We start from the raw sequence: 26,921 nt of genomic DNA, 5'->3' as shown, positions 1-26,921 counted from the left end.
ATTTGAAGAGAGACGCGAGGTCAGAAATTGTGTGCAGAGACGAGATCAAGCATGTTATTTCACTCCTGCTATTTCTCTTGATGAGAGCGCTGTGAAGACCAGCACAATTTGTGCTACTTTTGATCCGAACCAGGTTGGACTTCATCTCATTTGTTTGCTTCTGATGTCTGAGAAACCAACACAGTCTGAGGAAAGAGGTTGTGATTATCCAGGAGAGTAATGGCCTTCCTCTATCTGAGCAGCAACAGATTGGATTTTCAGTAACACAGACAAGCTGGGAGCATGAAGAGAAAGATAAGACAAAGGGATATTTCTGGGGAAGCTGCCTTTCAACGTTTTCTCACAGATCAGTAGGAGTCAAATCCCTTACTAACTAAACTGCAAAACTCCGTTTTACATCATTCCAGCTTTATTTTAGAAGCGTTTACATACTATTAATGAACTTTTATTATATTTTCAGCATGCATTTTATTCGTTTTTTTGGTAACACTTTACAATAAAGTTTGATTAGTTAACATTAGTTAACTACTTTAGTTAATATTAACTAATAATGAATTGCACTTCTACAGCATTTATTCATTTTTGTTCATGTTAATTTCAACCTTTACGAATACATTATTAACATCAAATATTGTATTTGTAAACATTAGTTAATGCACTGAGAACTAACATGAACAAACAATGAACAGCTGGATTTTATTCACTAACATTAACAAAGATTAACAAATACAGTAACAAATGTATTGCTCATGGTTAGTTCATGCTAGTTAATACATTAGCTAATGTTAACAAATGTAAAGTGTTCCCAGTTTATTTATAATTCTGTATAGCGTACATTTATTTTTATTTCAGTTTTAGTCATTTTTATGTTAGCTTGTTTCCACCACCGAATAAAAAAGTGATATAAACTTCCTTTTTTCCTTAGAATTGGACTTCATTACTCTCAATTGCGACTTTATATCACACAGTTCTGACTTTATATCTCGCAATTCTGACTTTATTTCTCAGAATTGCAAGATATAAAGTCAGAATTGTGTGATATAAAGTCGCAATTGAGTCCAATTCTAGTCGCAGTTATCTTTTAAAAGGTTTTATTCTGTAGCGGAAACAAGCTTCCATTAATTTTACTTCTACTTCTACTTTTTTATGTCAGTTAGTTAGTTTTTCATCTTATATTTAGATATAATTATTTAGAACCTTATTTCAGTTAACTAAAACTATCTTTAATAGATTTGGGTTTTCAGTTAAGCACTAAAATCACTAAAATAAAAATAAAGATAGATAAAAATAAATAAAATGATGGCTAAAAATGACAAACAGAAACAAAATTACTTGAACTTAAATTGAAATAAAAAAATAATATATATAAAATTAATATTAATAAATATACTATAATAGTATATTACTGATACTAAAATAAAACTGGCATGCACTTTCTGCATTTTAAAGAGTGGATTTGGGAGCGCTTCTGTTCAGTTCCTACTATAAACGAGGAGTATTTTCACCTACTCCAACTAACATTGTTTCCTGAGACCGTTCAGATATAACCCCGTCTCCCTCAGCGAACCGACCTGAGCGGCTGTAGGACTCGTGGCAGGTGTGAGTGATCTCAGCTGCCAGATCCAGGTAGTGCTGCTTCTGTCCCGCCGGCCCGTCGTCAGCACCGATGCCGATCATCCCGCCGGAGAAACAGGCCAGATGCCCCATCTTATGGTCCAGGATGCCGCCTCGCCACTCGGCCACGTACGTCAATCCACCCGGAGACTTCTGCACCAGGTTGGTCTCGATGGCCTGGACATTGACAGGGAAATGATAAATACAAACATAGGCAACATTTCAACCACCAGCGGTGGAGAAACAATACATGCATGCTGAAGATAACGCAGCTATTAATCGCAGTCGAACACGCTTCCTATGAAAAACAGATGGATGGACGTGTCTTGTGTACGAGTGGATGAAACATCCGTTAGATTTGTAAAGTGCTTTGAAATCAAGGCGACGCTGGATTTCAATAAAGCTTGAATCCATGCACATATAAAACTGGGACAGCGTGCATATATTGCCTTAGGTGCCGACATTTATGCATAAAATGTTTTATGTATAGCATAAGACAGTACGCTGCGTGGTGAATTGAAGTCAAGCCTCATTGAGATTCTATCGGGACTTTGACACTTGAAGGTGTGTAAATCTGCCAAAGACTATATGGGAAAAGATCTCAGTGCTGTTTATTTCAGAGAGTCTGCTGAAATCTGTCTCTTCCCTCTGCGTTTTTATGTTTTCGCCTCTTAAAACAAGCACAAAACAGCACAAGCCATCATGGACGATCAATAGCGAATGACTCATCGTTTTGTTTTGCTCTGCTCTTTCTTTGCGTCTTCCTCTCCAAGTCCCAAACAAAACTTCTGCTGAAGGTTTTTCGCTTTTCTCCATTTTGCATCATCAAATGTATACAACCCACTTACAGTGAGCATGAAATCAAAATTCATGAACATCAAATATCATCAATGTGTGTATGGCTAGCAAATATTTCACATCAACTTTAAAAACAATAACACCACCTCTAAAATGAATCAAAAGCACTGTACACATGAAAACATGTTATACATTTGATTAACATTAGGCTGATGAAAGTGGCCTTTTCTGATTATAAATGTAATTAATATCTTGGCAGACCACATTTTTCAAGGGAAACATTATCTAATGAGAACGCTAATATGCAAATCAAGTGATAATGAGTGAGAGTGTGTTCGCTCTCTCCGTATCACGGTTAGATTTGAGCTCTTGGATCAGGATGAGCGCGAGTCGAGAGGCGAATCTAATCTTAAACTAATCTATTTTACACACTTACACACTTTTTTTTTTTTTTTTTTTTACTGAACATACTGAAGACCAGAAATAGTACATGCAAATAAATTGCAAGAAAAATAAATAATAGCATAATAAAACAATGCTTTGTAAATGCCATTGGTAAGGTTTAGAATGATCAATCAAAGTGGTGAGTGTTATGAATGATATTTCCATACATCCATAGCGCTGTAGTACATCTTCTTGGCCTCCTCATCAGTCTTATCTGACATCAGGAAGGATTTGATCAGGTACTCATAGAAACTGTCCCCGAGACCTCCAATCGAGACATGATCTGAGAAAAAGACAACACGACAACAACTCTGAACTCTACAACCCCAAAATTATGATCCGAAATGTTTTGAATGAAGAAAATGAAGCCTATTTTTAGGGGCAATAAGATTCTTTTTTTTACATTATGTATTACAGTTTGATATGTGCAGCTTCAACTTTCTGTTTCAACAGGAAATATGTCAACACAGTAAAGATAACTGCACTCAAAGAAATTTGTGATGGTCCTAAAATAGGCAAATACAAACACACACACACGCATGCACGCACCCGCACACACACACAAACACGTGCACGTGCAAAACAGACACACAAACACACACACACACGCACGCACGCACACTTTTATTTATAATTACATTCAATTTTGTATCTCCATTTTTGATTTTGAGGTTAAATATCTCCCAGGCGTAATCTCAGCAGGTTTCACGATATTCAGTTATTTCTGTTATTCTTCTGCCAGGATTAGAAGTGAATGGTTTCTATTTATATGCACACCCTTCAGTGTGTTCGTTTCAGGGATGATCCTGGTACTATAATCGGAATCAACAAACATAATGCCAGGAATGTTTGTATCCGCCCTTCGCTCCATTCATATGCAAATCAGAATGAGTGTGTCACGCGCGGTCTCTTCTCCATATCTCTGAGACTCATTAGACATTCCCATGCCACACCAATTAGTGCTGCAGTTGCAGATTACATTCACCCTAATAATAATAAAAAAAAAATGTTTCCCCTGTTTTTCAGGTGAATATGAAAGATTCAATTTCCAAAAGGTAATGGGATTTATTATCATTTTAATAACTCTTGGCTGTGGGCTCGTGTCCCTGCTTGACAGGAGAGCCGCACTGGCTCAGTTGATGTCATGGATGCCAGAATAATTGCATTGTGAAACTCAAAGATGGAGCTTGTGAGAGCCGCTCTTATGACCCAGCGCACCAGCCACTGATAAACCAACAGAAACAAAAACAAACGCATGTACAACGCGCCAGTAAAACGTTTGGACACACTCCACCACATTTACGCTTGTTACAATGAAAATACTACATCTTTACAAGTTTGAAATATTTTACTAAGAAGATTTGAACTCTTTGCATTAGAACGAGAGAATTGCATGAGAATGGCAAAACACTCGGCATTATCCTCGGTGTGAATATTGTGGGAAATATTTACAAATATTTCATAATTTTACATTGTTCTAGGCGTGCACAGGCTGTGTGAATCTACAAATACAGTACATTTGAATATTTGGAAATATTTGTGTTTTTTTAGAGTCTCAATAATTAAAGGTTTTTAGTGTTGGATAATGGGAAAGCCCAAATAAAATGTGCACACACACACACATGCACACACACATGCACACACACACACACACACATGTACACACACACAAGCTTTTTCCAGAGAATAGGAACAGCTATAATTGGCAAAATTCTATCATCTATCACAGCTTGCACATTCGTTTTTTATTTTTTTAATTTGATAATGCCGCCAATCCAACAATCCAAAGCATTTTTCTACGATAAAAGTCGCACAGAATTGACATGCACACCACCAAAGTTGCATTTACACATACCTCCAATCATGGGAAACCATGATCGTCATAACAACAAAAGTTTAATGTGGCTGTGGTGCACTTATTTTATTAAGGTGTTAAATATGCATTGGTGGTATAATGCAGATGTGGACTCAATGTATCTTTCTTAATCAGTTTTTTTTTTTGTCTTGTTTTCCAGGAAAAACCTTCTTAAAACAAGACAAAACTCCACAAGATATCAGGATTTGTCGTCTGGGAAATTATTTGAAATTAAGTTTATTTTATGGAACTTTTATTGTTCAAAGCATGAATCGAAAAAATAGTTAGGTTTATGCTAAAAAGTTTTGCTTCTCGTGCAAAATGATCTTTTAAGGATGTTTAGATATTTTACAGGGAAACAAGACAAAAATTGTTGGTTAATTTGATAATGCCACCAATAACAGTGTAGTAGCTATTTGTTTCAAATGATTTAAAATCACTGAGATATTACTTACGCTGCACCCAATTTCCACTGACGGGACTCAGGAAGTTGGGATACAGACCATGAGGCTTCTCCATTTTGTTCAACAGCTTTCGGATGTTCATCACCTGATAAAAAAGACAAAACCACAGTTCATTCAATGCCCGGATCCTGTCCTCTCAGTGTAAAGTCAATACTTACAGAGAACCAAAATTTAAATTGTAATTAGAGTTTTTACTCAGTTACTCATAATCTGAATATGTCAAAACTGATCCATGCATTAAGCATTAAAGTGGTCATGATATGAGAAATCAAAATTGCCTTGATCTTTGTACAATTAAAACATCCTGCAAGTTTCACAGCTTAAAACGTCCACCTCATTACAAGCTCCAAAAACAGCACATTTGGATATTGTGGGATTTGTGATATCATAAAGGGAAATTCATTAGCATATGACCGCCTCCAGAGCAAGACATCCACCAATAGTTTTACATCATCGCACCATAAACGTATTTTTCCGGTTAATTAAGTGCATCATCCGGGTACTTTAAGTGCACTTTTTCTTTTTGGAATATTTTTATTTATAAACAGGGCATAAGTACGAAAATTGGGACACACCTAGAAGGTCAGAATGAGAGTTGAAAATAATCGTCATTTCCACATATATATTAGTTTTTTGCTGTTTTTGAGCAAACAAAGTGCACATATTAAAATACTATAAAAATCCATGTAATGACCCCTTTAAAGTGTAAGTGAATAGACTTGCCACTTGTTCTGTATCCTGTAATGCTTTTTTTCCCTTCATTTTATTACTAACTTTTCAATTGATTTTTTAAATGCAGTGTTTATTTAACTGATCAATATTTGAAGGCTACATGCTAATGTTTTAATGTATTATTTACTTATATATTAGTTAATTTAAATGCTATTGTATATTATATTTAATTTTCGAATAGTACTGTGAGAAGTTTTACTTGGACTGACTACTGAAATATTGGTATGGTGACAACATTAATGTAAATCATCAGAAGACAAATGACTCTTGCCTTCTCAGTGAACACTGGGTTTCCAGACAGTTGGGACAGGTGAACAAACTCCAGGTGGAGCGTCCCGAACTCTGCCAGGATACTGCTCCCGGCCGATGCCCAGCCCCAACTCCAGCTGGTGCCACTGCAACAGAGAGCAAACCAGGCACAGTGAGCACCAACACCCACGCCACACCGCTGCCATGGCAACCAAGCAGGTAACAGTGCGGCCATGGCAACAAAGCACCAAACCATGGAAAGCGGATGCCAGCGCACTTGTCATTTGCTGGGAAAATGAGCGCAGTGGAAACGGCAGGAACTGTTTAACACAGACGTGCTAAAAGCCTTCACTTCATCCCACACGGGAACATTACATGCTTAATGCAAAATCAATAATGATGCAATTTTTAAGAGGATTGAATATACAATAAAACATGTTTAACATTCAAATTTATTCCATCTAGGAACATCTCAGATGGTTTGCACAGAATTGACATGCACACCACCAAAAGTTGCATTTACAGTTCTGCTCAAAAGATTACACACTTGCAGAATATGTTAATCGTTTTAACAAAATAAGAGGGATCATAAAAAGTGCATGTTATTTTTTATATACTACTGTCCTGAATAAGCTGTTTCACATATCAGATGCTATGCGATGTACACATACTGTTTAGCATGGGTCTGGTGCATTTATTTTATTAGGTGTTAAAAAAAATGCATTGGTGGAAAGATTTTATGCTACAAAGTTTGGCTTCTCATGCAAATTGATCTTTTAAGGATGTTTACATATTTCACAAAATAATACTGATATTTATAAGAGGCAACCCTCTCAAGATGAGCGCTATCAAAAGTTTTAATCATAAAACCATTAAATGTCAATCGCGTAAAAAAAAAAAAAAAATTTGGTATTTTTGGTATTTAGCACAAATTTTAAGTTAACAAGAGAAGTCTGAACCAAATTAAAACCAGGCTGTAAGGAGTCCATTGACACTTTTACAGATAGAATATGCATAAAAGTATTCATTTGCTGGCTCTAGTCCTAAACCAAGTTCATTCAAAGAAATAGAAAATAAAATTGGTCCCAAAATAGACCCTTGAGGAACACCTGCCTTTACACACTGAGTTCTTCCAGTCAAATTTGTTAAAAAACCACTTCAGCACTGAATTACTAAAACCTATACATTTGAGCCTATGGAAAGAAGACCATGATCCACAGAATCAAATGCTTTGGATAAATCAATATAAAGTGCAACACATGATTTTCTAACATCTAATGCAGTAATAATGTGATTGGTGACTGACATCGCAGCAGTTATAGTACTATGTCCTTGTCTAAAACCTGATTAAGTTTGACTTAAGATGTTGTTAACCAACAAACAGTGCTTTAACAATTAATTTGCCAGGGATTCAAACACATAAAGCTGTAATAGACCATCTGGAAAAAGTGCAACAATGTAAATATTTTAAAAACAGTTTGAACAGTACATCCAGAGCATTTTATTCTTCATTTTGATTAAATGTCATTAAAATTTCAACTGTTCTGCTTCTGGACTCACTCCTGCTGCATGGAAAAAAAAAAAAAACTGAGCAGAGGAAACATGGAAAGAGAGAGAAAGAGAGAGACCGAGATGCTGAATGAACTCGGGCTTCGCTCCTCCCTGCAGGATACATTCGGTGAAACTGTGGAACTAATTCACAAGATTATTTGTTTCTGGTTCTTATTGTGAAAGCGAGCCACGCACCGCTTCCCTTCTGAAAGAACGATCAATAGCGCTGAAGTCTGGGGAGGAAAAGGAAAGTGAGAAAACTTTTGTCGGAAAAATCAAAGTGTTTGTTAAATAAATGGTGGATAGTTTCACAGGTGGGAGAAATGGCTTAAAGCAGATTTAATATTAAGAAACAGATCATGAATGATGCGGAGTAGCTTACGCTGAGTAACACTTACATTAAAAAAATCAATGCTTGATTTTTGAAGACAATTATTGCACATTTATTATTGCCTTCTGCCTGAAATATGCATGTGATGCTGCACTGGAATATGAACAAAATGAGGAATAAATGTTTTGATGCCTTAAATGCTGCCTGGCATCTAACTAATGTTGTCACAGATTTGACTTCAACTCTTACTGACTTTCACTTGCATAGTTAATGTTTTTCATTTATATTTTTTAAAAGAAGCCTCTCAAGCACCACCAAGACTGCATTTATTTGATAAAAACAAATACAGTAAAAACAGTAATATTGTGAAGTATGATTACATTAATAATACAATTATTACAAAAATAAAAAAAAGCAGCACAACTGTTTTCAACATTAAATGTTTCTTGAGCAGCAAATCATCATATTAGAATGATTTCTGAAGGATCACGTGACACTGAACACTGGAGTAATGATGCTGAAAATACAGCTTTAATCACAGGAATAAATTACATTTTAAAATATACTCACATAGAAAACAGCTATTTTAAACCGTAATAATATTTCACAATATTACAGTTTTTACTGTATTTTTGATCAAATAAATGCAGCTTTGGTTAGTATAAGCATCCAAAAACATCACAAAATGATAATAATTCGAAACTTTTGACCGATAGTGTGAATGTCATAATAAGAGCGTGTGCGTAGTGACGTGTGTTCGGTCTGTGTCACCAAGACTAACCCGAGTGCCACACCGGGACCCGCTTTCTCCCAGCCCATCTGTGGGACCGGCTCCTGTTACTCATCTAACTGGAATTAGCGTGAGAATCAGTTAATTAAATTTGCCTGCAGCTGTCAGAGCGAGCTGGAGGACTAATGGAAGCCAGGTGGGCGACAGGAGTGCCAGAAAGCTTTCGCTCGGAAAACAAGAAAGAAATGGTAATATTCGAGGCATATGGCTTTGTGAATGGAAGCGTCTAGCCGGGTTCGGGCCGACAGACGGGACGGTGCGCAGACAGGTAGAAGCTGCATGGGATGCTCACCTGCCCAGGTTAATGACTCCTCTGGGAATGCCGGTGGGTGTGTTGAAGGCGGGTAACAACTTCTCGCCCAGCTCCAACACCTTCTGCTTAAATATCTGAAAGATAAAACAACACCAAACTGTTAACTGCTGTTGCACTGTAGCAAACACATCTGTGCAAGTGTCTCTTCAGAATCACACATTCAAAAGACTCATTCTCTAAACGTTTGGCACATTTTCCACATGCTATCCAGGTTTTTTTGCAGTCAGACACTGCTAGTGACAGAAATTAATACTTTTATTAGTTTTAAGTGACAGTAAAGACATTTATAATGTTACAAAAGATTTCTATTATAAAAAAAAATGCTGTTCTTTTAAAAATTCTATACATCAAAGTATCCTGAAAAGAAAAAAGTATCACGGTTTCCACAAAAATATGAAGTGTTTTCAACACCGATAATAATCAGAAATGTTTCTTGAGCAGCAAATCATCATGTGTGACCGTGGACCACAAAACCAGTCACATTGGTCAATTTTTTTAAATTGAGATGTATACATCATATGAAAGCTGAATAAATAAGCTTTCCGTTGATGTATGGTTTGTTAGGATATGACAATATTTGGCCGAGATACAATTATTTGAACATCTGGAATCTGAGGGTGCAAAAAAATCGAAACATTGAGAAAATCTCCTTTAAAGTTGTTCATTTATGTTGGTGATTGTGCTGCATTTACTCACAAAAATAAATGTTTTATTTATTTACGGTAGGAAATTTACTAAATATCTTCATGGAACATGATCTTTACTTAATATCCTAATGATTTTTGGCATAAAAAAATCGATCATTTTGACCCATACAATGTATTGTTGGCTATTGCCACAAATATACCGTGCGACATGTGACTGGTGGCGTGATCCAGGGTCATCATATTAGAATGATTTCTGAAGGATCATGTGACACTGAAGATTGGAGTAATGATGCTGAAAATTCAGCTTTGATCACAGGAGTAAATTATTACACATACATATATATAAAATACATATACACAAATATACATAAAATAAATGCAGCCTTGGTAAAAGAGACTTTGTTGAAAAACATTTAAAAAATCTTAACAACCCCAAATATGTAGATTAAGTATGCAAAATATGCAATGATAAACATTCTAAACTGTAGTATGATATATAGTCATCAAAAATGTTTTTTAGCTGTCTGGTATCTAGGTGTTCAAACTTTTGCTTTTAGCAGGTGCAGAAAACTTCACCAACAGTTTATGTTTCAAATGCAACTGCTGTATTTATCAAATTCACTCAGAATGGACTTTCAAACTGCCTTGAACCCACACAATCAAATTTTTCAGTGACAAGGTCATCTTTAAAAGTGAATTAAACTAGACAGGGTGCAGCAGAATGGAACCGTGCGCAGACCTCGAGATGTGTTTTTAACGCTGATGTCGGCTGTTGCACAAAGTAAGACGGCAGCAAATAACAGAGATATTTCTCTCTAAGCTCTTTTTAGTGGTGCTTGCCACTATTATTGCTCTGATTTAGGTTTAGAGATTTTACCAAACCTCTAAATCTAAGTATTAAACTCCAGTGTGCAACTCGTCCCAAACCAGACTTCACCTGGTGGGCCATAAAACAGGTGAAAAAAACTCCCATAGATTTACACTGAAGGAAGCACCACACCAGAATATCAGAGACTTAAAGGTGCAGGACTCTTTTTCGTACGGTGAAACCACATAGCAAACCACTCAGAATACCTTAGCAACAGCACAGGAAAGCCATGGAAACCACAACAATGCCTTAGCAACATGGTGGCAACTTATCGTGGTAAAAAACAACATTGATCTTCAGTGCCAAAATAAATATTTACCCGAGTTGTGAACCTGAGCTTGCAGTCTGTACTGAATGTGATAAAATGATACCGTACTGCAAAATTACTGAACACACCTTTCTATTGAGTTGTTCTCAAACAAACAAACATACACTGCAATAATGTAGGACGAACAAATGATTCTTATGAGCCAGTCCTTTTTAGCGAATCAAAACATTCAGCGCAACCTGTGTATAGTCTGATTACAGCATGAATGATTCTTACGAGTCGGTTCTTTTAATGAATAGTTCGAAAATACTCGGAGACACTGAACTGAATTGATCAGAGTGGCAACTAAATAAAAAAATTGACTCAATCAATGAACTGCAAGTTACTATTATGTTCATTGATGCCTGTATTGAAATGAAGCGTTAATATCAATACTAATTGTCCATATGGCACTGTGTTGTTAAAGATGCACATCTAGTGACATTCAACATATTATATATATATATATATATATAAAAAACTAAATTATAAAAATACAGCATATTTTGCAAACGGCCCTTTCGCACGTTGTCTCTCCCTCCTGAACTCAAACATCACAATCACAGCTCTTACAGCTTTTTAAAAACTACTTTTAATATAAGGTCAAACATATTAAAGGGTTGTTCACACAGAATGCATTTTTCCATCCCAACGCACTACTTTTCCACGTATTTCCATGTTTTTCAATGTAAACAGATGTGTATAACCGTTGCACTCGCGTCTTTAGCAGCGTCTCGCGCATGACCCGGCATTCTAAAAACGCGGCGCTCAACTTAGAAGCTCAACTTTTAAAAAAAGTGTCTCGAGACCTTGCGTTTTCCCCATTCCACTGCCTATATATATGCATATATATATACATACATACATACATACATGCATACTGGGGATGTCAATTTACTCAAACTCCCATGATTGATTGTTGTTTAAATTAACGATCAATTGGTTGATTAATCACCTTAATGCAATATGCGTCTACTGTCATATAGCCAACAGCATGACAGGGTTTGCAAATGCTGCTCAAAACACAATGTTTCTCACCAAATGAATGAGAATGGTTTTTAATCTAAATAAAGGGCTAGTAGGATTGTAAAATGAGTCGATGTGATTAATCATTTATTAAATTACTTATTTAATCAAATATAACAACTAATACACTGTATAACGCTGCAACATGCAGAATGTGTAACTCCTGTTGTGGACGCGCTCTTCCTGGAACAACACGGCAACTAAACCCAATAAATTCCCAACGTTTTATTACATTATTATTCTCTTTATAATGTTATGTAATATGACAGTCCCAATAGTCATTATTAGTCGCTGTTTGAGTGGCATGCGCTGAAAATGATCACCGGCGCACTTTATGTAAGGTATAATGTAGAGCGAGGAGGTTGTTATAGCGAATACAACCCCGACAGGCTGATCAGGATCCCGACGCGAAGTGTAGAATCAGCCTGAAGGGGTTGTATTCGCTATAACAACCTCCTCGCTCTACATTATCCCGCTTATTACATGGCTACCTACCAAATAAATCAATAATTTGACACAAAAATATTGATTTAAAAAGGAGTTTATTGATTTAAAAACGATTGTATTGCTTCCGCTAAAGAAAACAGTCCATTCCGTCTCTACGGTTAGAATCCTGCGTCCATAGCAACGCTCTGTTTTTCATGGCAACCTGTGTGTTATCAGCAGCGTCTGTTATCAAGAAATAACACACCGCATTCTACATTAGAATTCAACCAAGCCATGTAATAAACACGTTAATTCTTACCCAAATGCATCCTATATGAAATAAATCATATTAATAAATCATCCAACACAAAATAAACACAATATTACAACTTACATTAGCACAAAACAAGATTCTGCGAATGCACACGCAAACTTAAAGTCATGAAAGGTGTAACTCAAGCCTTTGAACGTAAAATGGTCACAAACATAACTCTGGCACGCTCGCTTCATTTTTCCTTGTGTCTGCTTTACGGTTGACCAGTTTTATCGATTAAGTTGTTATCGACAAGTTATTGTTGTCGATTAATCGTTAGCATCCCTAATATACACATACTTCCTTTATTGTATAAAATAATAAATAAATGTATGTATGTATGTATGTATGTATGTATGTATGTATGTATGTATGTATGTATGTATATATATATATATTCTTCTAGAATGATAATTTTTATCAAGCTTGTATATTGAAGTTCAGTAATTTCACTTAAATGACAATTCATAGGTAATTTTCATTGCCATTTAAGTTTAATTTATGATATCCTCTATGATATGAATACAAATCTGAGTTTGTGTATACCGATGGGAAGAGTGCACTGTACTGTCACCAGTAGAAGGTCAAAGTTGGCTGAAACCACTGGGCTCTGGAGAGTCATGCTGTGCCCTCTGCTATAACTAGGCCAGCACATCTCCAGGTTAATGCATCTGTGCAGGAGTGAAATGAGGGCTGAGATGAGAAGAACAAGCTGATTGGCCCCCTGCACTCCATATCAGACAGATCACTAATGACCCATAGCTGGAGACTCATCCGTCCCAGACAGAAGAACATCTGTGAGGCTTCACATGCCAGGACAGCACGGGCAATACAAACTGAAGACACAGTGCCGCAAATAATACAACTCTTTAACTCATGTCGTTCCAAAGAGTATGCATTACTTTCTTCCAGAGAAGTTTGGAAAGATTTGAATCCATATTGAGATGCTTTAAGGCTCCAGAATGCTGCTAAAGCATCATGAAAGTAAAGCATATGATTTATGTAGAGTAGTAAGTAGAAAGACTGAAATGGTAAAACCTACTCTGATAACCAATTTTTTTCAGTGTATTAAAAGCCTTCAGACAGAACTTACTTCAAACAGTAATTCAAAGAAATGAATTACAATTAAATTTCAATTTCAATCTGCTCCTCGCACTTGGAAGAAGACTTGGCATATAATGCATTCATTATGGACATCCTATTATGCTGCATTTTTGTTCGTTTTTGGAGCTTGACAGTTAATAAGATCTGGCATTGCATGCAAGAACTGCATAAACAACAGAGAGAAATCTCACTCCGGCTGAACTATTCCTTTAACTGCATTGCTATCTGACATACAGGGATCCTGATTGTCGTGGGAAATTTGCAGTATTGATCCAGTATGGCAGCAGACGGCACGAACATTTCACTTTCAGCCTGAACACAATTCTCTTTGGCACACACACTGTGAAGATGGTCAAAGAAAAACCAAGTAACTCTAGCCTCGAGTTAATATTTAATTTTCACCAGAGCAAACACGCGCCTCAGGAGGAAGGTCACTGATGCGCATGTGCCCTTTGAACTCTGTGAGCATCATCAGCGTGTGCAGTAGTTGACTGCGCACCGGCAGAGGAGACATTTTCAATTTAATTACAGGAAACTTACGCACAGCTCAGGAGCCACAAATGACTTTTTAAAGGCCATTTGCTGTCGAACCATCAAACTGGAGGCTGCACCTCAGAAAACAAACAGCGGTGGAAGATGAAGCCGTAAATGAGCAGCTCGCACGAGGAGCGACGGATGCAACACACTAATGTATCAGTCGAATAACGCAGAGGATCCTGGGACGTCATTTAGGTGCTACTGTCCATTTAATACTGAAGCAGATTCAGAAGACGTTAATGATGTGGATATAAGACAACAGAAAACACATTAAATAGAGTTGTTTGTGGAGTGCTGACATCGGTAATCAAAAACGATTGCTTTCTGACTTCATCTAGAGTTCATTTAAAAGCAATTCAGGTTGTCTATCCAGAAGAGAACTGAGGTCTTCTGAAAGTCTGGTGTTTCTTACAAACTTCCACTTGTGTTATTGCAACAGAACCAGAAAAGAAAAGACCATAATTATTGTTAAGAATATATTAGAAATATTACATATAAATGAAATATTTATATGACATGACGGAATATTAATTTTAATAATTACATAAAAATACTAATAACAGCCATTGTCATTATTAATATTAATAATAGTTAAAATCAAGCATTACATATTATAATATACTATTAATTAAAATGTTATAGAATAATAATAATTTATATAATAATAGTATTTTAATAAATTAAAAAAAAAAAAAAAAATTATACTAAACATTTACATTTATTATCATTATTATTATCACTACATCTACTAATGGAACTTTAAAAGGTTCTCCTATGGCATGAATATATCAAACCCTTCATTTTAGTTTATTTTCAGTCATTGACAATGAAAATGCGGATGTCGTGCTGCTATGAAATACACACAGCACTTTTATGGAAGAAACTGTCATAAAACTGTCGTATAAGGCCTGGTTGAAGTCTGAGCAGTGAAATATCGCATCTTTTCCCATCATGCCCTTCTAGCCAAGATGCATCCAGAGCTTTTCACTTCCACCTTCTCTCACATCGGCGTCTGATGAATGCTTTCAAGACGGCAGCTCTTTTAACAAGACTGCAAAAAGGCTGGAGTCAGGCAGACTGTCATCTTATATTTCTGATTCACCAAACCACATGAAGCGTGTGCTGAGGTTCTCACCAGCCGACTGAAGCTCGGACGAGCCCTGGACATGAGGAGAGTCCTTCAGCATCTCCAATGCTTAGGAATTTTAATTGTCAATTGTCATTAAAATTGAACTCAGGGAATTTTATCATAAACACGTATTAATTTATGCTAAAGTCCATATACTAACTGATATGCTAAAGTCCATGTCTATATTGGTCATATATGACATATATAGACAGAGACTATTCATGCTCAAGTTTCCCAGAAACATATACATATATATATACATATATATATACATACATACATACATACATACATATACATACATATATATATATATATTCAATCAAAATTATTCAACGCACGTCACAGATTTTCTGATTATAAGCACAAACCTCCTATTTTTGTTACTAGAAAAAAAAAAAAACAGCAATTTGCCAACAACAGGGTAAGACAAACAAACTTAATTCAAAATTCATTCTCTGAAAATAACTCCTAATATCTCAAGCAAGTTTTCTTCTCCTGTAAGCTGATCTTGTTTTTAAAGACGTGTATATATATATACACTGTATATATATATATATATATATATATATATATATATATATATATATATATATATATATATATATATATATATATGTTTCTGGAAAACTTGAGCATGAATAGTCTCTGCGTGCCGGCTGAAGCTCTTGTGTCTCCTCCGGCGGCTCTAATTGGAGCTCTGCCTCAGTGGAGATGGTCTCAGACGCTGCTTTTGGAAAAAGGGCACCACAAATCCACCCAAGCTGAATGCCAAAGAGGTGATGGCTTTGCTTTTCCATGGAGAGACTAAAGGCTGAAGGAAATGCCAGCGCTCAGCTTTGTTGTGGCCGCTGACAGTTGTGGTGGCAGTGGTGCTGATGTGTGATTATGGTTTCTGTATATCAGCAGCGCTGGTAAAGAGCCGTTCTGATGACTACAGCACAAACGCCTCAGACGTGCGCTAACCATCAGCTAAGGCAAAATATCTGTGGTTTACTAAACAAAGACATGTGGGGAAAAAGAGAAAACGAGAAAAGTAACTGGAAAAATGAGACAGTAAGTATATATACTTATATGTATATGTACACACACACACATATATATATATATATATATATATATATATATATATATATATATATATACTGTATATATATATATATACACACACATGTATGTATGTATGTATGTTATATATATATATACATACACACACACACACAATAAACTGATTGACAGCACTATTTTTTATACAATTGAAAAATGATATCCAACCCTAGTCATAAAAACAACTATTTATGTTATATCGGCATACAACTATCTGCCAGTGCAATGAGACAAAATACACTTTTATACCAGATGCATTTTCCGAAGTCAACAAGTCAACAAAGTCATAATATGTTTTGCACTTCTGCTTATCAGGTGAGTCTTAAAGAATATTTAGAACAACATTTGTGCAGTAGTTGCAATATTTGTCATTGCACAGTCCTAGATCCAGGTAAACATTTAACAAGCTCCATCTGATTTCCTCATCTATACATAGGTTTATTATTGCAGATGGGTGCGTTGTCCTCTCAGTAATAAAGGGTGAACACTGTGTCTCATGAAGCAGATATAGCACAGGTGACACAGCTTTGATGTAGCAGCACGCTTGATTCACGTCTCCGCAGAACAAAGCCACCGCACCACATGGATCTATCTGCCGCCTGTTTACCAGCTTGTAAATCTCAAGTCTTTGTTCTCGGTGACGTTCGGGTTGAACAAGTGGTGCTGCATTATTCATTACGTTATGCTACAGCTGAAACTTTACTTCAGAGCTCAAGAAAAGAATCATAAATTAGCCAAAAAAAAAAAAAAAAAACCTTTTCCCCCAACCAGCCGCATACGTGGAGTCATCAGAAGTCAGATTTAGACGGATTCTCCGTTTATTAACTCTGCATAATGTGCAAGTCACTGCTATTTATGCCTCTTTTCCTGTGATCGTATTACAGAGGATCTCTCGTCGTATTATGCAGAGAAAAAGCATCAGCGGGACCATAACATTTCCTTCCCACCTAATTAGCACTGTGGAGGATGAGTATGTGTCTATGAGGACGATTATGTGTCTATGAGGACGAGTCAGGCTAAATGATGCTTCTCTGGATGCATTAGATGAGAGAGGACACAGAGAAAACATACAGCAGAAGACAGGCTGGATCTCACAAACATGTCCAGATCATATTTCACCACAAAATCAAAAGAAAAAAGAAAAAATATTTTACAGAAAATGGAGCCTATTTTAGCCTGATTCTCTCTTGGTAGTCTGGTTAAATAGATGTAAAATTATAGATGTTATATTGTTAACAGTTCAGGTTTATTCAGTCGAGTGCTAGAAATAACTTCATTTTGTGATCTGATGTTGCTTCATAGGTCATATCATAGAATAAGGCAGAATTGATTGATCATTTTTTAGTATAATATAGGGTGATAAGCATTGCATTATACTGCAAATATACGTTATTCTTGTGAAAATCCCTGAGATGTCTAGAAGAACACAGATAAGCCATATATTGTCGCAGTCGTATGTTTATTGTGTTCATGTTTCATAAGTCAAAACGTACTCACTAATGCCCTCAACAAACTATTTAGTGTAAAAATAGGAAAAATAATATAATAATAATATAATATAATATAAATAATTAAATAATATAAAAATAATAGGAAAACAAATAATAATATTAAAATTTAAAGTAAAGTGTAGAGAATTTTTTTTCTCTCTCAATGGACGCATAAGATTTCCTGACAAAAAGAAATTACCACCACAGATTGTTATCATAATAATTTAATATTTCATAATAGAACTTTAGACCTTTCTAATGATTTATAGGAAAATAGGGGAGTATTTTCAAGAGCTCAACCAAACTGGATGGATGTTGTTTGGATTGTAAAACGTGATTATTGGGTTATATAAACAAAACTGACATGTTAAGCAAGAGGTGTTATGTTCCTGTCTGAAAACATTTCTGGTTAAGGTTTGTATTTGTCATTATGTCAGTGTGTGTGTGTGTGTGTGTTAGGGGTGGGAATCACCAGAGGCCCCACAATATGATTTTATTGCGATTCTGAATGTATTGCAGTGTGCCGAGTACTGCAATAACATATACCGTACTGTGATTTATTACCTTTTTTTCCAACTGCAAATAGGTTGTAAGATTGTTCTTTGTAAAACATCTTAAAACAATGTATCGTAAAAAAAATAGTGTTTATTTGACAAATAATTTCTATTAAAATATGTCTAAAATAAGAGAAATATTAAACAAGGAAGGCACGAAGGACATATGTGGATGTATGGAGATGTGAAGATGTAAAATCAAAACAGACTAAGATCTTGATCTTATTAGATAAAAACATATGGAAAAAAGGTAAGCACACCATCTGTGTTTTCATTTCAAGAATTCAAAAGAGGGTGTTTTTGTGTGTGACCCTTTGCATTCTTGTATGAAAACTGTCAAACTATGTTTTGGAGTGTCTGTAATCTACTTTCCAAGAGTTTCCTGCCAAAACAGAGGACAGTGTGTTTGGCTAAAGCGCTGCTGTGCTCCTCCGATAAACAAGCGTTTCCGCGCCGCCGTCCTCACGTTTCTGCCGCTCGGATGGAAAAGAAAACCCTCCCAACTCAATTATGTGACTCTCAGGAAGAGTTTCACTATCAGAGATGAATGGATGACACAGTTTGATGCTATTTCACAAATCCCATTTCATGTCCTTTTAAAGAAAAGAAAAACCCTCCAAAAATGGAGTATTGCACAACATTCAGTGAAAATGTCAATCCCATGTGCTGCGTGGGTGAAAGACTGTGAGTTGGACAGAGATATGAACACATGGCTAGAAGCTTGTCGGCTCCCTTTAAAGACATGATAACAATTGTCAACTAAGGTGGGCGGTAAGACCAAAATCACAGTACGAGTAATTTTATACCACGATATATGGACTTTTAATGGAATTATTCCAAGTGTCGCCCCTGCCGTGTAAAATAAAATAAAACAGTTCTACCACTGTTAGCCGTTCAAATATATATCTACCACAAGTTGGCAAAGCACGTTTATTTATGTAGAAGATTTCACACACAGTGATCATTCAGAGTGCTTTTTATAACGAATAAGACACATGAATTAAAGATTAAGGGATAAAAAAGAAACAAAAGAAAAAGGCTTCTTATGAAGTGCCTCTATTTTGCTATTTTAAAGGTTCTTCGTTTTGTTTTGGAGTCTCCAACAATAGACTCGCATGCATCCAAGGTCAAAAAAACAAAACACTGAAATTTTCTCATAATATGCATTGCACATTAACTTATGTCTCAAAGAGTCGGTAAACGGTTAATTCGAAGATTCAGTCTCTCTAAACTCCTCCTTTCCGTGAGCCTGCTCTGCTCTGATTGGTCAGACAGAACAGTGTGTTGTGATTGGTCTACAGCTTACAGCATGTTAGAAACTAAACGGCCATCATCTTCACAGTGATACGACTGATGGTGTCACTCATTTTTTGCGCGTATCAGTTCTAGCGCTAGTCTTCTATTTATACTTTTGAAGTGGAAGTCGAAAACACGAGCCAAACTCTTCCAGTCACAGCAACAACTACAGTGTTTGTGGGCGGGGCAAAGTAGACCTCGTTCACGGGCAGCCAATGAAGAGCACAGGCTCGCATTATGCTAATTAGTTACATTGTTGTTATGTCAGAAAGAGAGACTGGAATTACTGAAAACTCGTTTCTGCAGTTCAGAATCGATTCTTTCTTTTAGGAGTCTATAATTTTATTTGTCATGCATGTGATCTTTAAAACTTTGCTTTTTACATTCACAAACAGCTTTATTACATATTATAGCTTTATTAGGTCATATCCAGAAAAGCATAATAGGGACACTTACATTTATAATGTTTCTTGATAAAATTGTTAGTTCATGTTACTGTAGCTCAGGTCCTTTAAATAATATTACGAGATACAACGTTTGATTTTAATAATGTATATTAGTAAATGTTGCTTAAAAAGTGCTTTAGAAGTATTTTTTCATTGTCAGCTAATGTTAACTTATGCAATTAACTAATGTTAACAAATAGAACCTTATTGTAAAGAGCTACCAAAAAGCACACATTAAAAAATACCCCAAAATAATCCTGTGCATTGCAATCAGGAAAATGCTCCACAGTGATCAGGAAGTTGTTCAAGTGTATGAACAATACAGCAGAATCTCGCTCCACCCCTTGACACATTTCTTCCATCACCCCTTCACACTCTCTGCAACTCGTGTGGAAACGCACAGATGGACACGGGGCGAAAACGTCTGGGGTGACAAACTGTGAACACGTGTACCCGTGTGACATTGTAACGTGGGTTCAAATCCGTAGGCGAACAACTCTCACCAGCAGAAATGACAGTCAGTCAGCGCAAGGTCAAGAGGAGGTCAAACTCAATCTATCGCAAAACTGATTTGTACAGTACAATACGAGCAAAAAACTGTGAGATCCGCAGTCTGTGGAGTTCTCTCTCGCCTGGTCATTTTAAACGTGACATTTTCAGCGTGGTTCCTCTCCGGGTCAGATCTCATAATCTTGGAGCGTGATGCTCAGTCAGTCGCTCTGCAGTGTGTTGTCTTCCCTGCGAAGAGAAGCACGACCTCTTCTCCGAGCTCGCCAGGCCCGGCAGGGCTTATTTGCACCTTCATACTCTCTCACAGTTAGAAAAAGCCCAGGGCTCTTGGCAGTAATATGGTCTTTTTATACTTCACAGCACAAACCAGCGTCTGCGGAGAAGTCGGCGCTAATGATTCACGACTCTAATCCATATGACAGAATCAATTCAAAAGAGCAGGATATGGACGTGCTCAGAGAAGACGGCACAGAAATCGAACGCCGCTGTAGAACAGAGAAGAGCTGGAGTGGGATGAAAACTCATGGGGATAATGTGATCGGAAAAGACACAGACTGGGAACCAGACATGTGGACATCGCTGGGCCACAGCGTTCAGCTATAGGAACACGAGGACTTTGGGAAGTACAAAGCTAAAATTAAAGGGTTAGTTCACCCAAAAATGAAAATTCTGTCAGTAATTACTCACCCTCATGTTGGTCCAACCCCGTAAGACTTTCGTTCATCTTCGGAACACAAATTAAGATATTTTTGATTAAATCTGAGAGCTGTCTCACTCCTTCATAGGCTTCTAGGTAATCGATATCTGCCGGCCCAGAAAAGTTATTAAAGACATCGTTAAAATAGTCCAAGTGACTTCAGTGGCTCAACCTTATGGCTCAATACTTTTTCTGCGCAAAAAAAACAAAAATAACGACTTTATTCAGCTATTGATGTTCTTCTGTGTGTCTCTGAGTGAGTTGACGTAGAGTAACAGCGCAGCGCTTCTGGGTTGTACGTCAGAACGTAGGCTCACTATTGGCCGACGCTGGTCATGTGTGTGATGCTGGCCAATAGTGAGCCTACGTTCTCTAATTTGGTACTTGTTTCCATTTTTTCTGGTTTTAAGCATAATTCTAACAACATTTTCTGAGGTTAATAATGAAATCATTGTAAAACATACACTTAATTCAGGATTATATTCTCTAAAAACTATTTTAATACACAGTTTTGATTACATTTATATTTATTCATTTAGTGGACACTTGACACGACAAATGAGGAACTTCACAAGAAATTCGTCTTAAGGGCTAGCAATATATATATAATTATTATTATTATTTTTTTTAAATAGAAGTTATAGCAAGTGTCTTTGTTCTTTCTGGATAACAAAACAAAAATCCAAATTAAGTACATCATTTTTTGTTCAGCACTGTCCTCAACCCAAGCGAGAACACATTGGGAGTTCAGGAGAGCGGCGAGGGGTTGGTGACTTATTCATCGTTCTCCTGACTTCTCAAACAAAGGCCTCTCCGCGCTATAGCTGGCAGGAGATGCTGAATAATGCTTCTGATCGTCTCTCCCGGAGAGATGCTGCTCTCCAAGCCACAGTCTAACTTCACTCTGATTGGACGCTGTATTTTGATGCTGAACACACTGTGATTTCTGCGTCAATCACCGGCGGCCCTTTCGTACTTCTTATTCCCTGCATTCACTAACACAACCACTCATCAACACACTGATGGACACCGATCGATGGCTCACCTGGCTATTTTGCTGCATCTTAAGTTGTGTTTACAACTGGGCGGAAACATTGGCTGAAGCGATTGACCCGAGTGAACGAGCTGCTACACAGCAGGAGAACATCGATGTGGCAGCTGTCCGTCGCACTGGATTGCATCGGCGCTGACAGCTTCGGCTCCCACGGTGCGCTTTTCCAGCGGAGGTGTTGACAAACGTAGCCGGAGCGCCGGAAGAATGGGCTCCGTTTGTGCCGTTTGCACATCATTAATTAGCCCGCAGAGAGCCTCAGTGCAGATCATTCCACATTCCCCAACCAAAATAACAAGAGCGCAATTCAATAGAGTTTGTTCGGAAGGGCAATTAAACAGCAAAGGCTCCATCGATCACACTGTACGCTCGAGCAGATGTCACCTGACAGTTAAGGTGATCGGCCTCGCTTCGGATCAAGTGTAACAAGCGTGGGATTGAATTCACGATATTACGGGGGGAAAAAGGCATCGCTGTATTTTGTTTTTCTGCGATATATATACTGTGATATGACAAAATGCATGAAGTTTCAAAAGATGACTTGAATAGTGATTTTGTTGGGGGAGTGCAACTATAGAAGATTGTTTACAGCAAAAGAGGTAACAGTGACTTTTTGTTTTTTATTCTGTGGCAAAAAAAAAAAAAAAAAAAAAGAGCAGAAAAAATACTTTTTACTCTGCAGAAGTGCAAAACATTTTAAGAAAAACTTGAAAAAATGTGGGTGTTCATACTTGGGTATACTTTAATCAAGCACCAAATCAATCCATGAATGGAACAGTTCAATTTCCATTTGCGTTTTCTCATGCCACATTCACACAGTTTTTGACCAATTCAGTATTACAATAAAATAATAAGGTAACACTTTATTTTACAGTGTCCTTGTTACATGTTACATGTACTTATAAGAGTAAATTATGCATAATTACATGCAATTAACCCTCAACCAAACCCTAATCCTACCCTAACCCAATAGAAAGTACGTTGTTAATTATTATATAATTACACTGTAACAATGACACCTTAAAATAAAGTGTAACCAATAATAATTATGATATTAATAAAGTATAATGATATGAAAGAAAATAAGATATATATTGTAATTATACTATTATACATGCAAAATTGCATTACTATATACTATATTTACGTCTCAATTTCTCCATTTTCAAACGGAATACCATCAACCTTTTATTCTGTTAGGTTGCGGGCAATTAAATGCATGCACTGCAGCATCAGAGTGAAGGACCTGTGTATTCATTTACACACAAGCAGCTCACAACGTCTCAGAACAGCTTGATTCACAGTAAATGAACTACAACATTGCATGATTAACTATGTGTGTAAATGATGCACTTCACTCTGAAACCGGTAGCAATATTTAATGTACTTCATGTATTTACTAAATCGCAGCCTGCATGATTTGACAATCGCACTCAGCCATATTGCAATATTGAATATATTCTGATATCTGGTGCATAGGACACTGCACTGAAAGAACCACGAGTCTCATGCATCCCCTGAGTCTTCGGCTCTGAATGAACCACAGTGTGTGTGACGCGGCTCACATTAGCAGTTCAGTGAGGCGGCAACACTGCACCGCTCTGCCAACTGTCACCGTGATGGGTCTTACACGGATCACATGACTTCTATATGGTGACAGCAGGAGGAAAACAACCCCGATTACAGTCGCCGCAAGGAGTAACACTACAAGTAGTAACATGACTAACTTAACTATAGCAAGATACTGTTACCAGCATGTAGTGGCATAGCGTGACGGAATACAGTGCTGACCTGAACTCAGACTACAGTCAAGCGGACAGATATATGATATGTATCTGGACAGATACAGATATATGAATCGGTTCATTTTGTTCAAATGATTCACTGATTCAAACACTACCGGTCAAAAGTTTGGAAAATGTAAATGTATAATCTTATGTTTACCAAGCCTGTTTTTATTTGATCAAAAACACAGTAAAAACAGTAGTATTGTTAAAATAGTATTACAATTTACAATAACTGTTTTCTGTTTGAACATATTTTGAAATATATTTTGATCATTCTAATATGATTTCTGAATATTACTGTTTTACTGTATTTTATATATATAAAGTATAGTATGTAGTGCTGGGAAGTTCTATTAGTGAATTGATTAATTTGGATGGTTCATTTAGAAAAATGATTCCCTGCACAACATTCACATCTTTTTGTGTTGTAGTGAAATAGTTTCTGCTGTGTGTTCTAACTGTGTGTTGGGTGTGTGTTACACGCAATGTGTCGCCATTGTTCTCTCGAATGCCCAAGACGAATTTCTCCAATAGGAGACAATAAAGGCTTATCTTATCTTAGTTTTAAAGGAGTCATGACCTGCAATTTTCACTTTTCCACGAGAATCAATGTATGTTATGATTGCCTAACGATTATACACTGGCCGGGAAGCCGATATTTAAAAGTGAAGCGTTCGTTTACCCCAGGGTTCATAAACCAGCGCGCGTGCACGCGCACTCAAATACGAGATTTTGATTTCAGCTCCGACTTGACGTCATGACGGGGCAGGATATCCCATATATGGACACCGCAGACCTGCCGCAGGAAGTGCGCCCTGGCGCCCCTCCTCCCCTCATATTCAGTCGAGAAAGAAGCAGAAACGTAGTGCACACTGAGTTGCTCTGTTGTCGACTGCCAGAATCAACATGTAAATGTGTTTTCTCTCCCAAGAACGGACCAAGCTGTCAGGGACCAGTGGATTAAATTCATTTTTAATGACGCGGTTCCTACAACCCTTCCCACTGGCTTAACGTTATGTGTCTGTGCTAACTAAACATTTTACGCCGGAATCCTTCACAAATTTGAGGCAATATCAGGCGAAGTTATCATCGAAGCTCGGGAAAAAGGGGCCATTTTCAACAACCAGACACTTGCCTGCAATTGAAACAGTAAGAATGTGTTTTTATTGCTCTACTCTGTGTAACAAACTGCAGCCAACTGCTAATGCGGCTATTGTATGCTAGCGGGAGTATTAGCTTCGAGGTAAACATGGGGAATGGCTGCTAACGTTACTTTGCAAACAACAAATGACTGAGATCATCATGAATTCGGCTATTGTATATTGATTGCCTAACGCTTATATATGAGGCGCCGTCTAGTTTGTGTGTGTGTGTGTGCTCGCGTCTCATATTAGTATGTGCGCGAGTTTGTGTGTGTGTGCTCGCGTGTCATATGATTATGTGCGTGGAGAGTTCATATACATGTATGTGTGACTACTTGGTATGTATGCAAGCGTGTTTCATATATGTGTGCGTGAATGAAGTTTGATTTAAGCCCTAAACGGCGCCTCATACTTATACACTGGCCGGGATTGGAAGCCGGTCGCGGCCAGGTCGGGTTCATTCATAATTTGCGCCATGATGTCATTTTGTAATGATATGCTAAAGCGTCACCTGCGTGTCAACCCCCTCCTTCCTGCCACCAATCAACGCGCCCCTCATTTGCATTATTAAAATGACTGTCCACGACAGCCAAAATATCGGATCAGATCTCGCGAGACAATAATGCCTTCAGAAATAAGGGTCTGAGGAGCTCTGTGTTTATTTTTTTTTCACTTTTCTTTTTTAGAAGGGCCTGAAAGACTATAATACTGCAGTAGGTATCCAAGGTAATACTAGGTCATGACTCCTTTAAATAATTATGAGGAAATTACGCAGTTAAATGAGTCTGTCAATGGAGGTATGCAAGATTTTGTTTGTTTCAGCTGCATAGATGTTCTCTCTACTCACAAACGCTCTGTTATCGCAGTGATATATCTACCAGAAACAACAGGAGTCATTTATATTAGGTCCTTGCTGACTAGTCGGCTACTGTGAGCTAGTAAACTAGGTTTACAGTGGCCGGTTTAATGTACCTAAACAAGTAACTGCATCACATGCCCAGATGATTACCACAGCCACAGTCTTCTACATCTATTAGATAACTTGACCTTATTAACCTGAGCACTATAATGTGTATTTTCAAAGACATGAGCTGTCGCCTGAGATTGATGAGCGCTTTGGTTTTCTCAGGAGGACCTGAAAGAAAACAATTTGGCTTGAGCTTTGTAGAGTCATTTCATCCAGGACCTTTGAAATCATATTGCCACTTACTGCTTAAATTAGACTTTTATGATGCCGTTCTGGAAGAGATTCAAACAATCAAATCACGACAAATGAAATCCAAAACACTATCTGACAGACAGACAGATATATAGAACGATATACTGTATATAACAACAGAATG

General features: G+C 37.1%; 1 protein-coding gene across 2 annotated transcripts in view; it reads right to left on the bottom strand.

Annotated features, from left to right (window-relative positions):
- LOC307172345 (mannosyl-oligosaccharide 1,2-alpha-mannosidase IA) overlaps positions 1-26,921 on the bottom strand; it is a 223,088-nt gene that overhangs the window by 8,963 nt on the left and 187,204 nt on the right. The window contains exons 5-9 of one of the 2 annotated variants that reach the window (XM_079894656.1): positions 9,122-9,215; positions 6,179-6,306; positions 5,167-5,260; positions 3,024-3,139; positions 1,572-1,791 (exon numbers count right to left, since the gene is read on the bottom strand). In XM_079894656.1, coding sequence (XP_079750782.1) covers positions 1,572-1,791; positions 3,024-3,139; positions 5,167-5,260; positions 6,179-6,306; positions 9,122-9,215 — 652 coding nt within the window. Of the gene's footprint in view, positions 1-1,571; positions 1,792-3,023; positions 3,140-5,166; positions 5,261-6,178; positions 6,307-9,120; positions 9,216-26,921 lie in introns of both variants that reach the window. The other variant, XM_079894657.1, reaches the window with a different exon arrangement.

The sequence above is a fragment of the Squalius cephalus genome, assembly GCF_949319135.1.
Source record: "Squalius cephalus genome assembly, chromosome: 15".
NCBI lineage: Eukaryota > Metazoa > Chordata > Actinopteri > Cypriniformes > Leuciscidae > Squalius > Squalius cephalus.
Note: the sequence above shows the minus strand (reverse complement) of the source record. Positions and strands in the feature narration are given on the sequence as shown.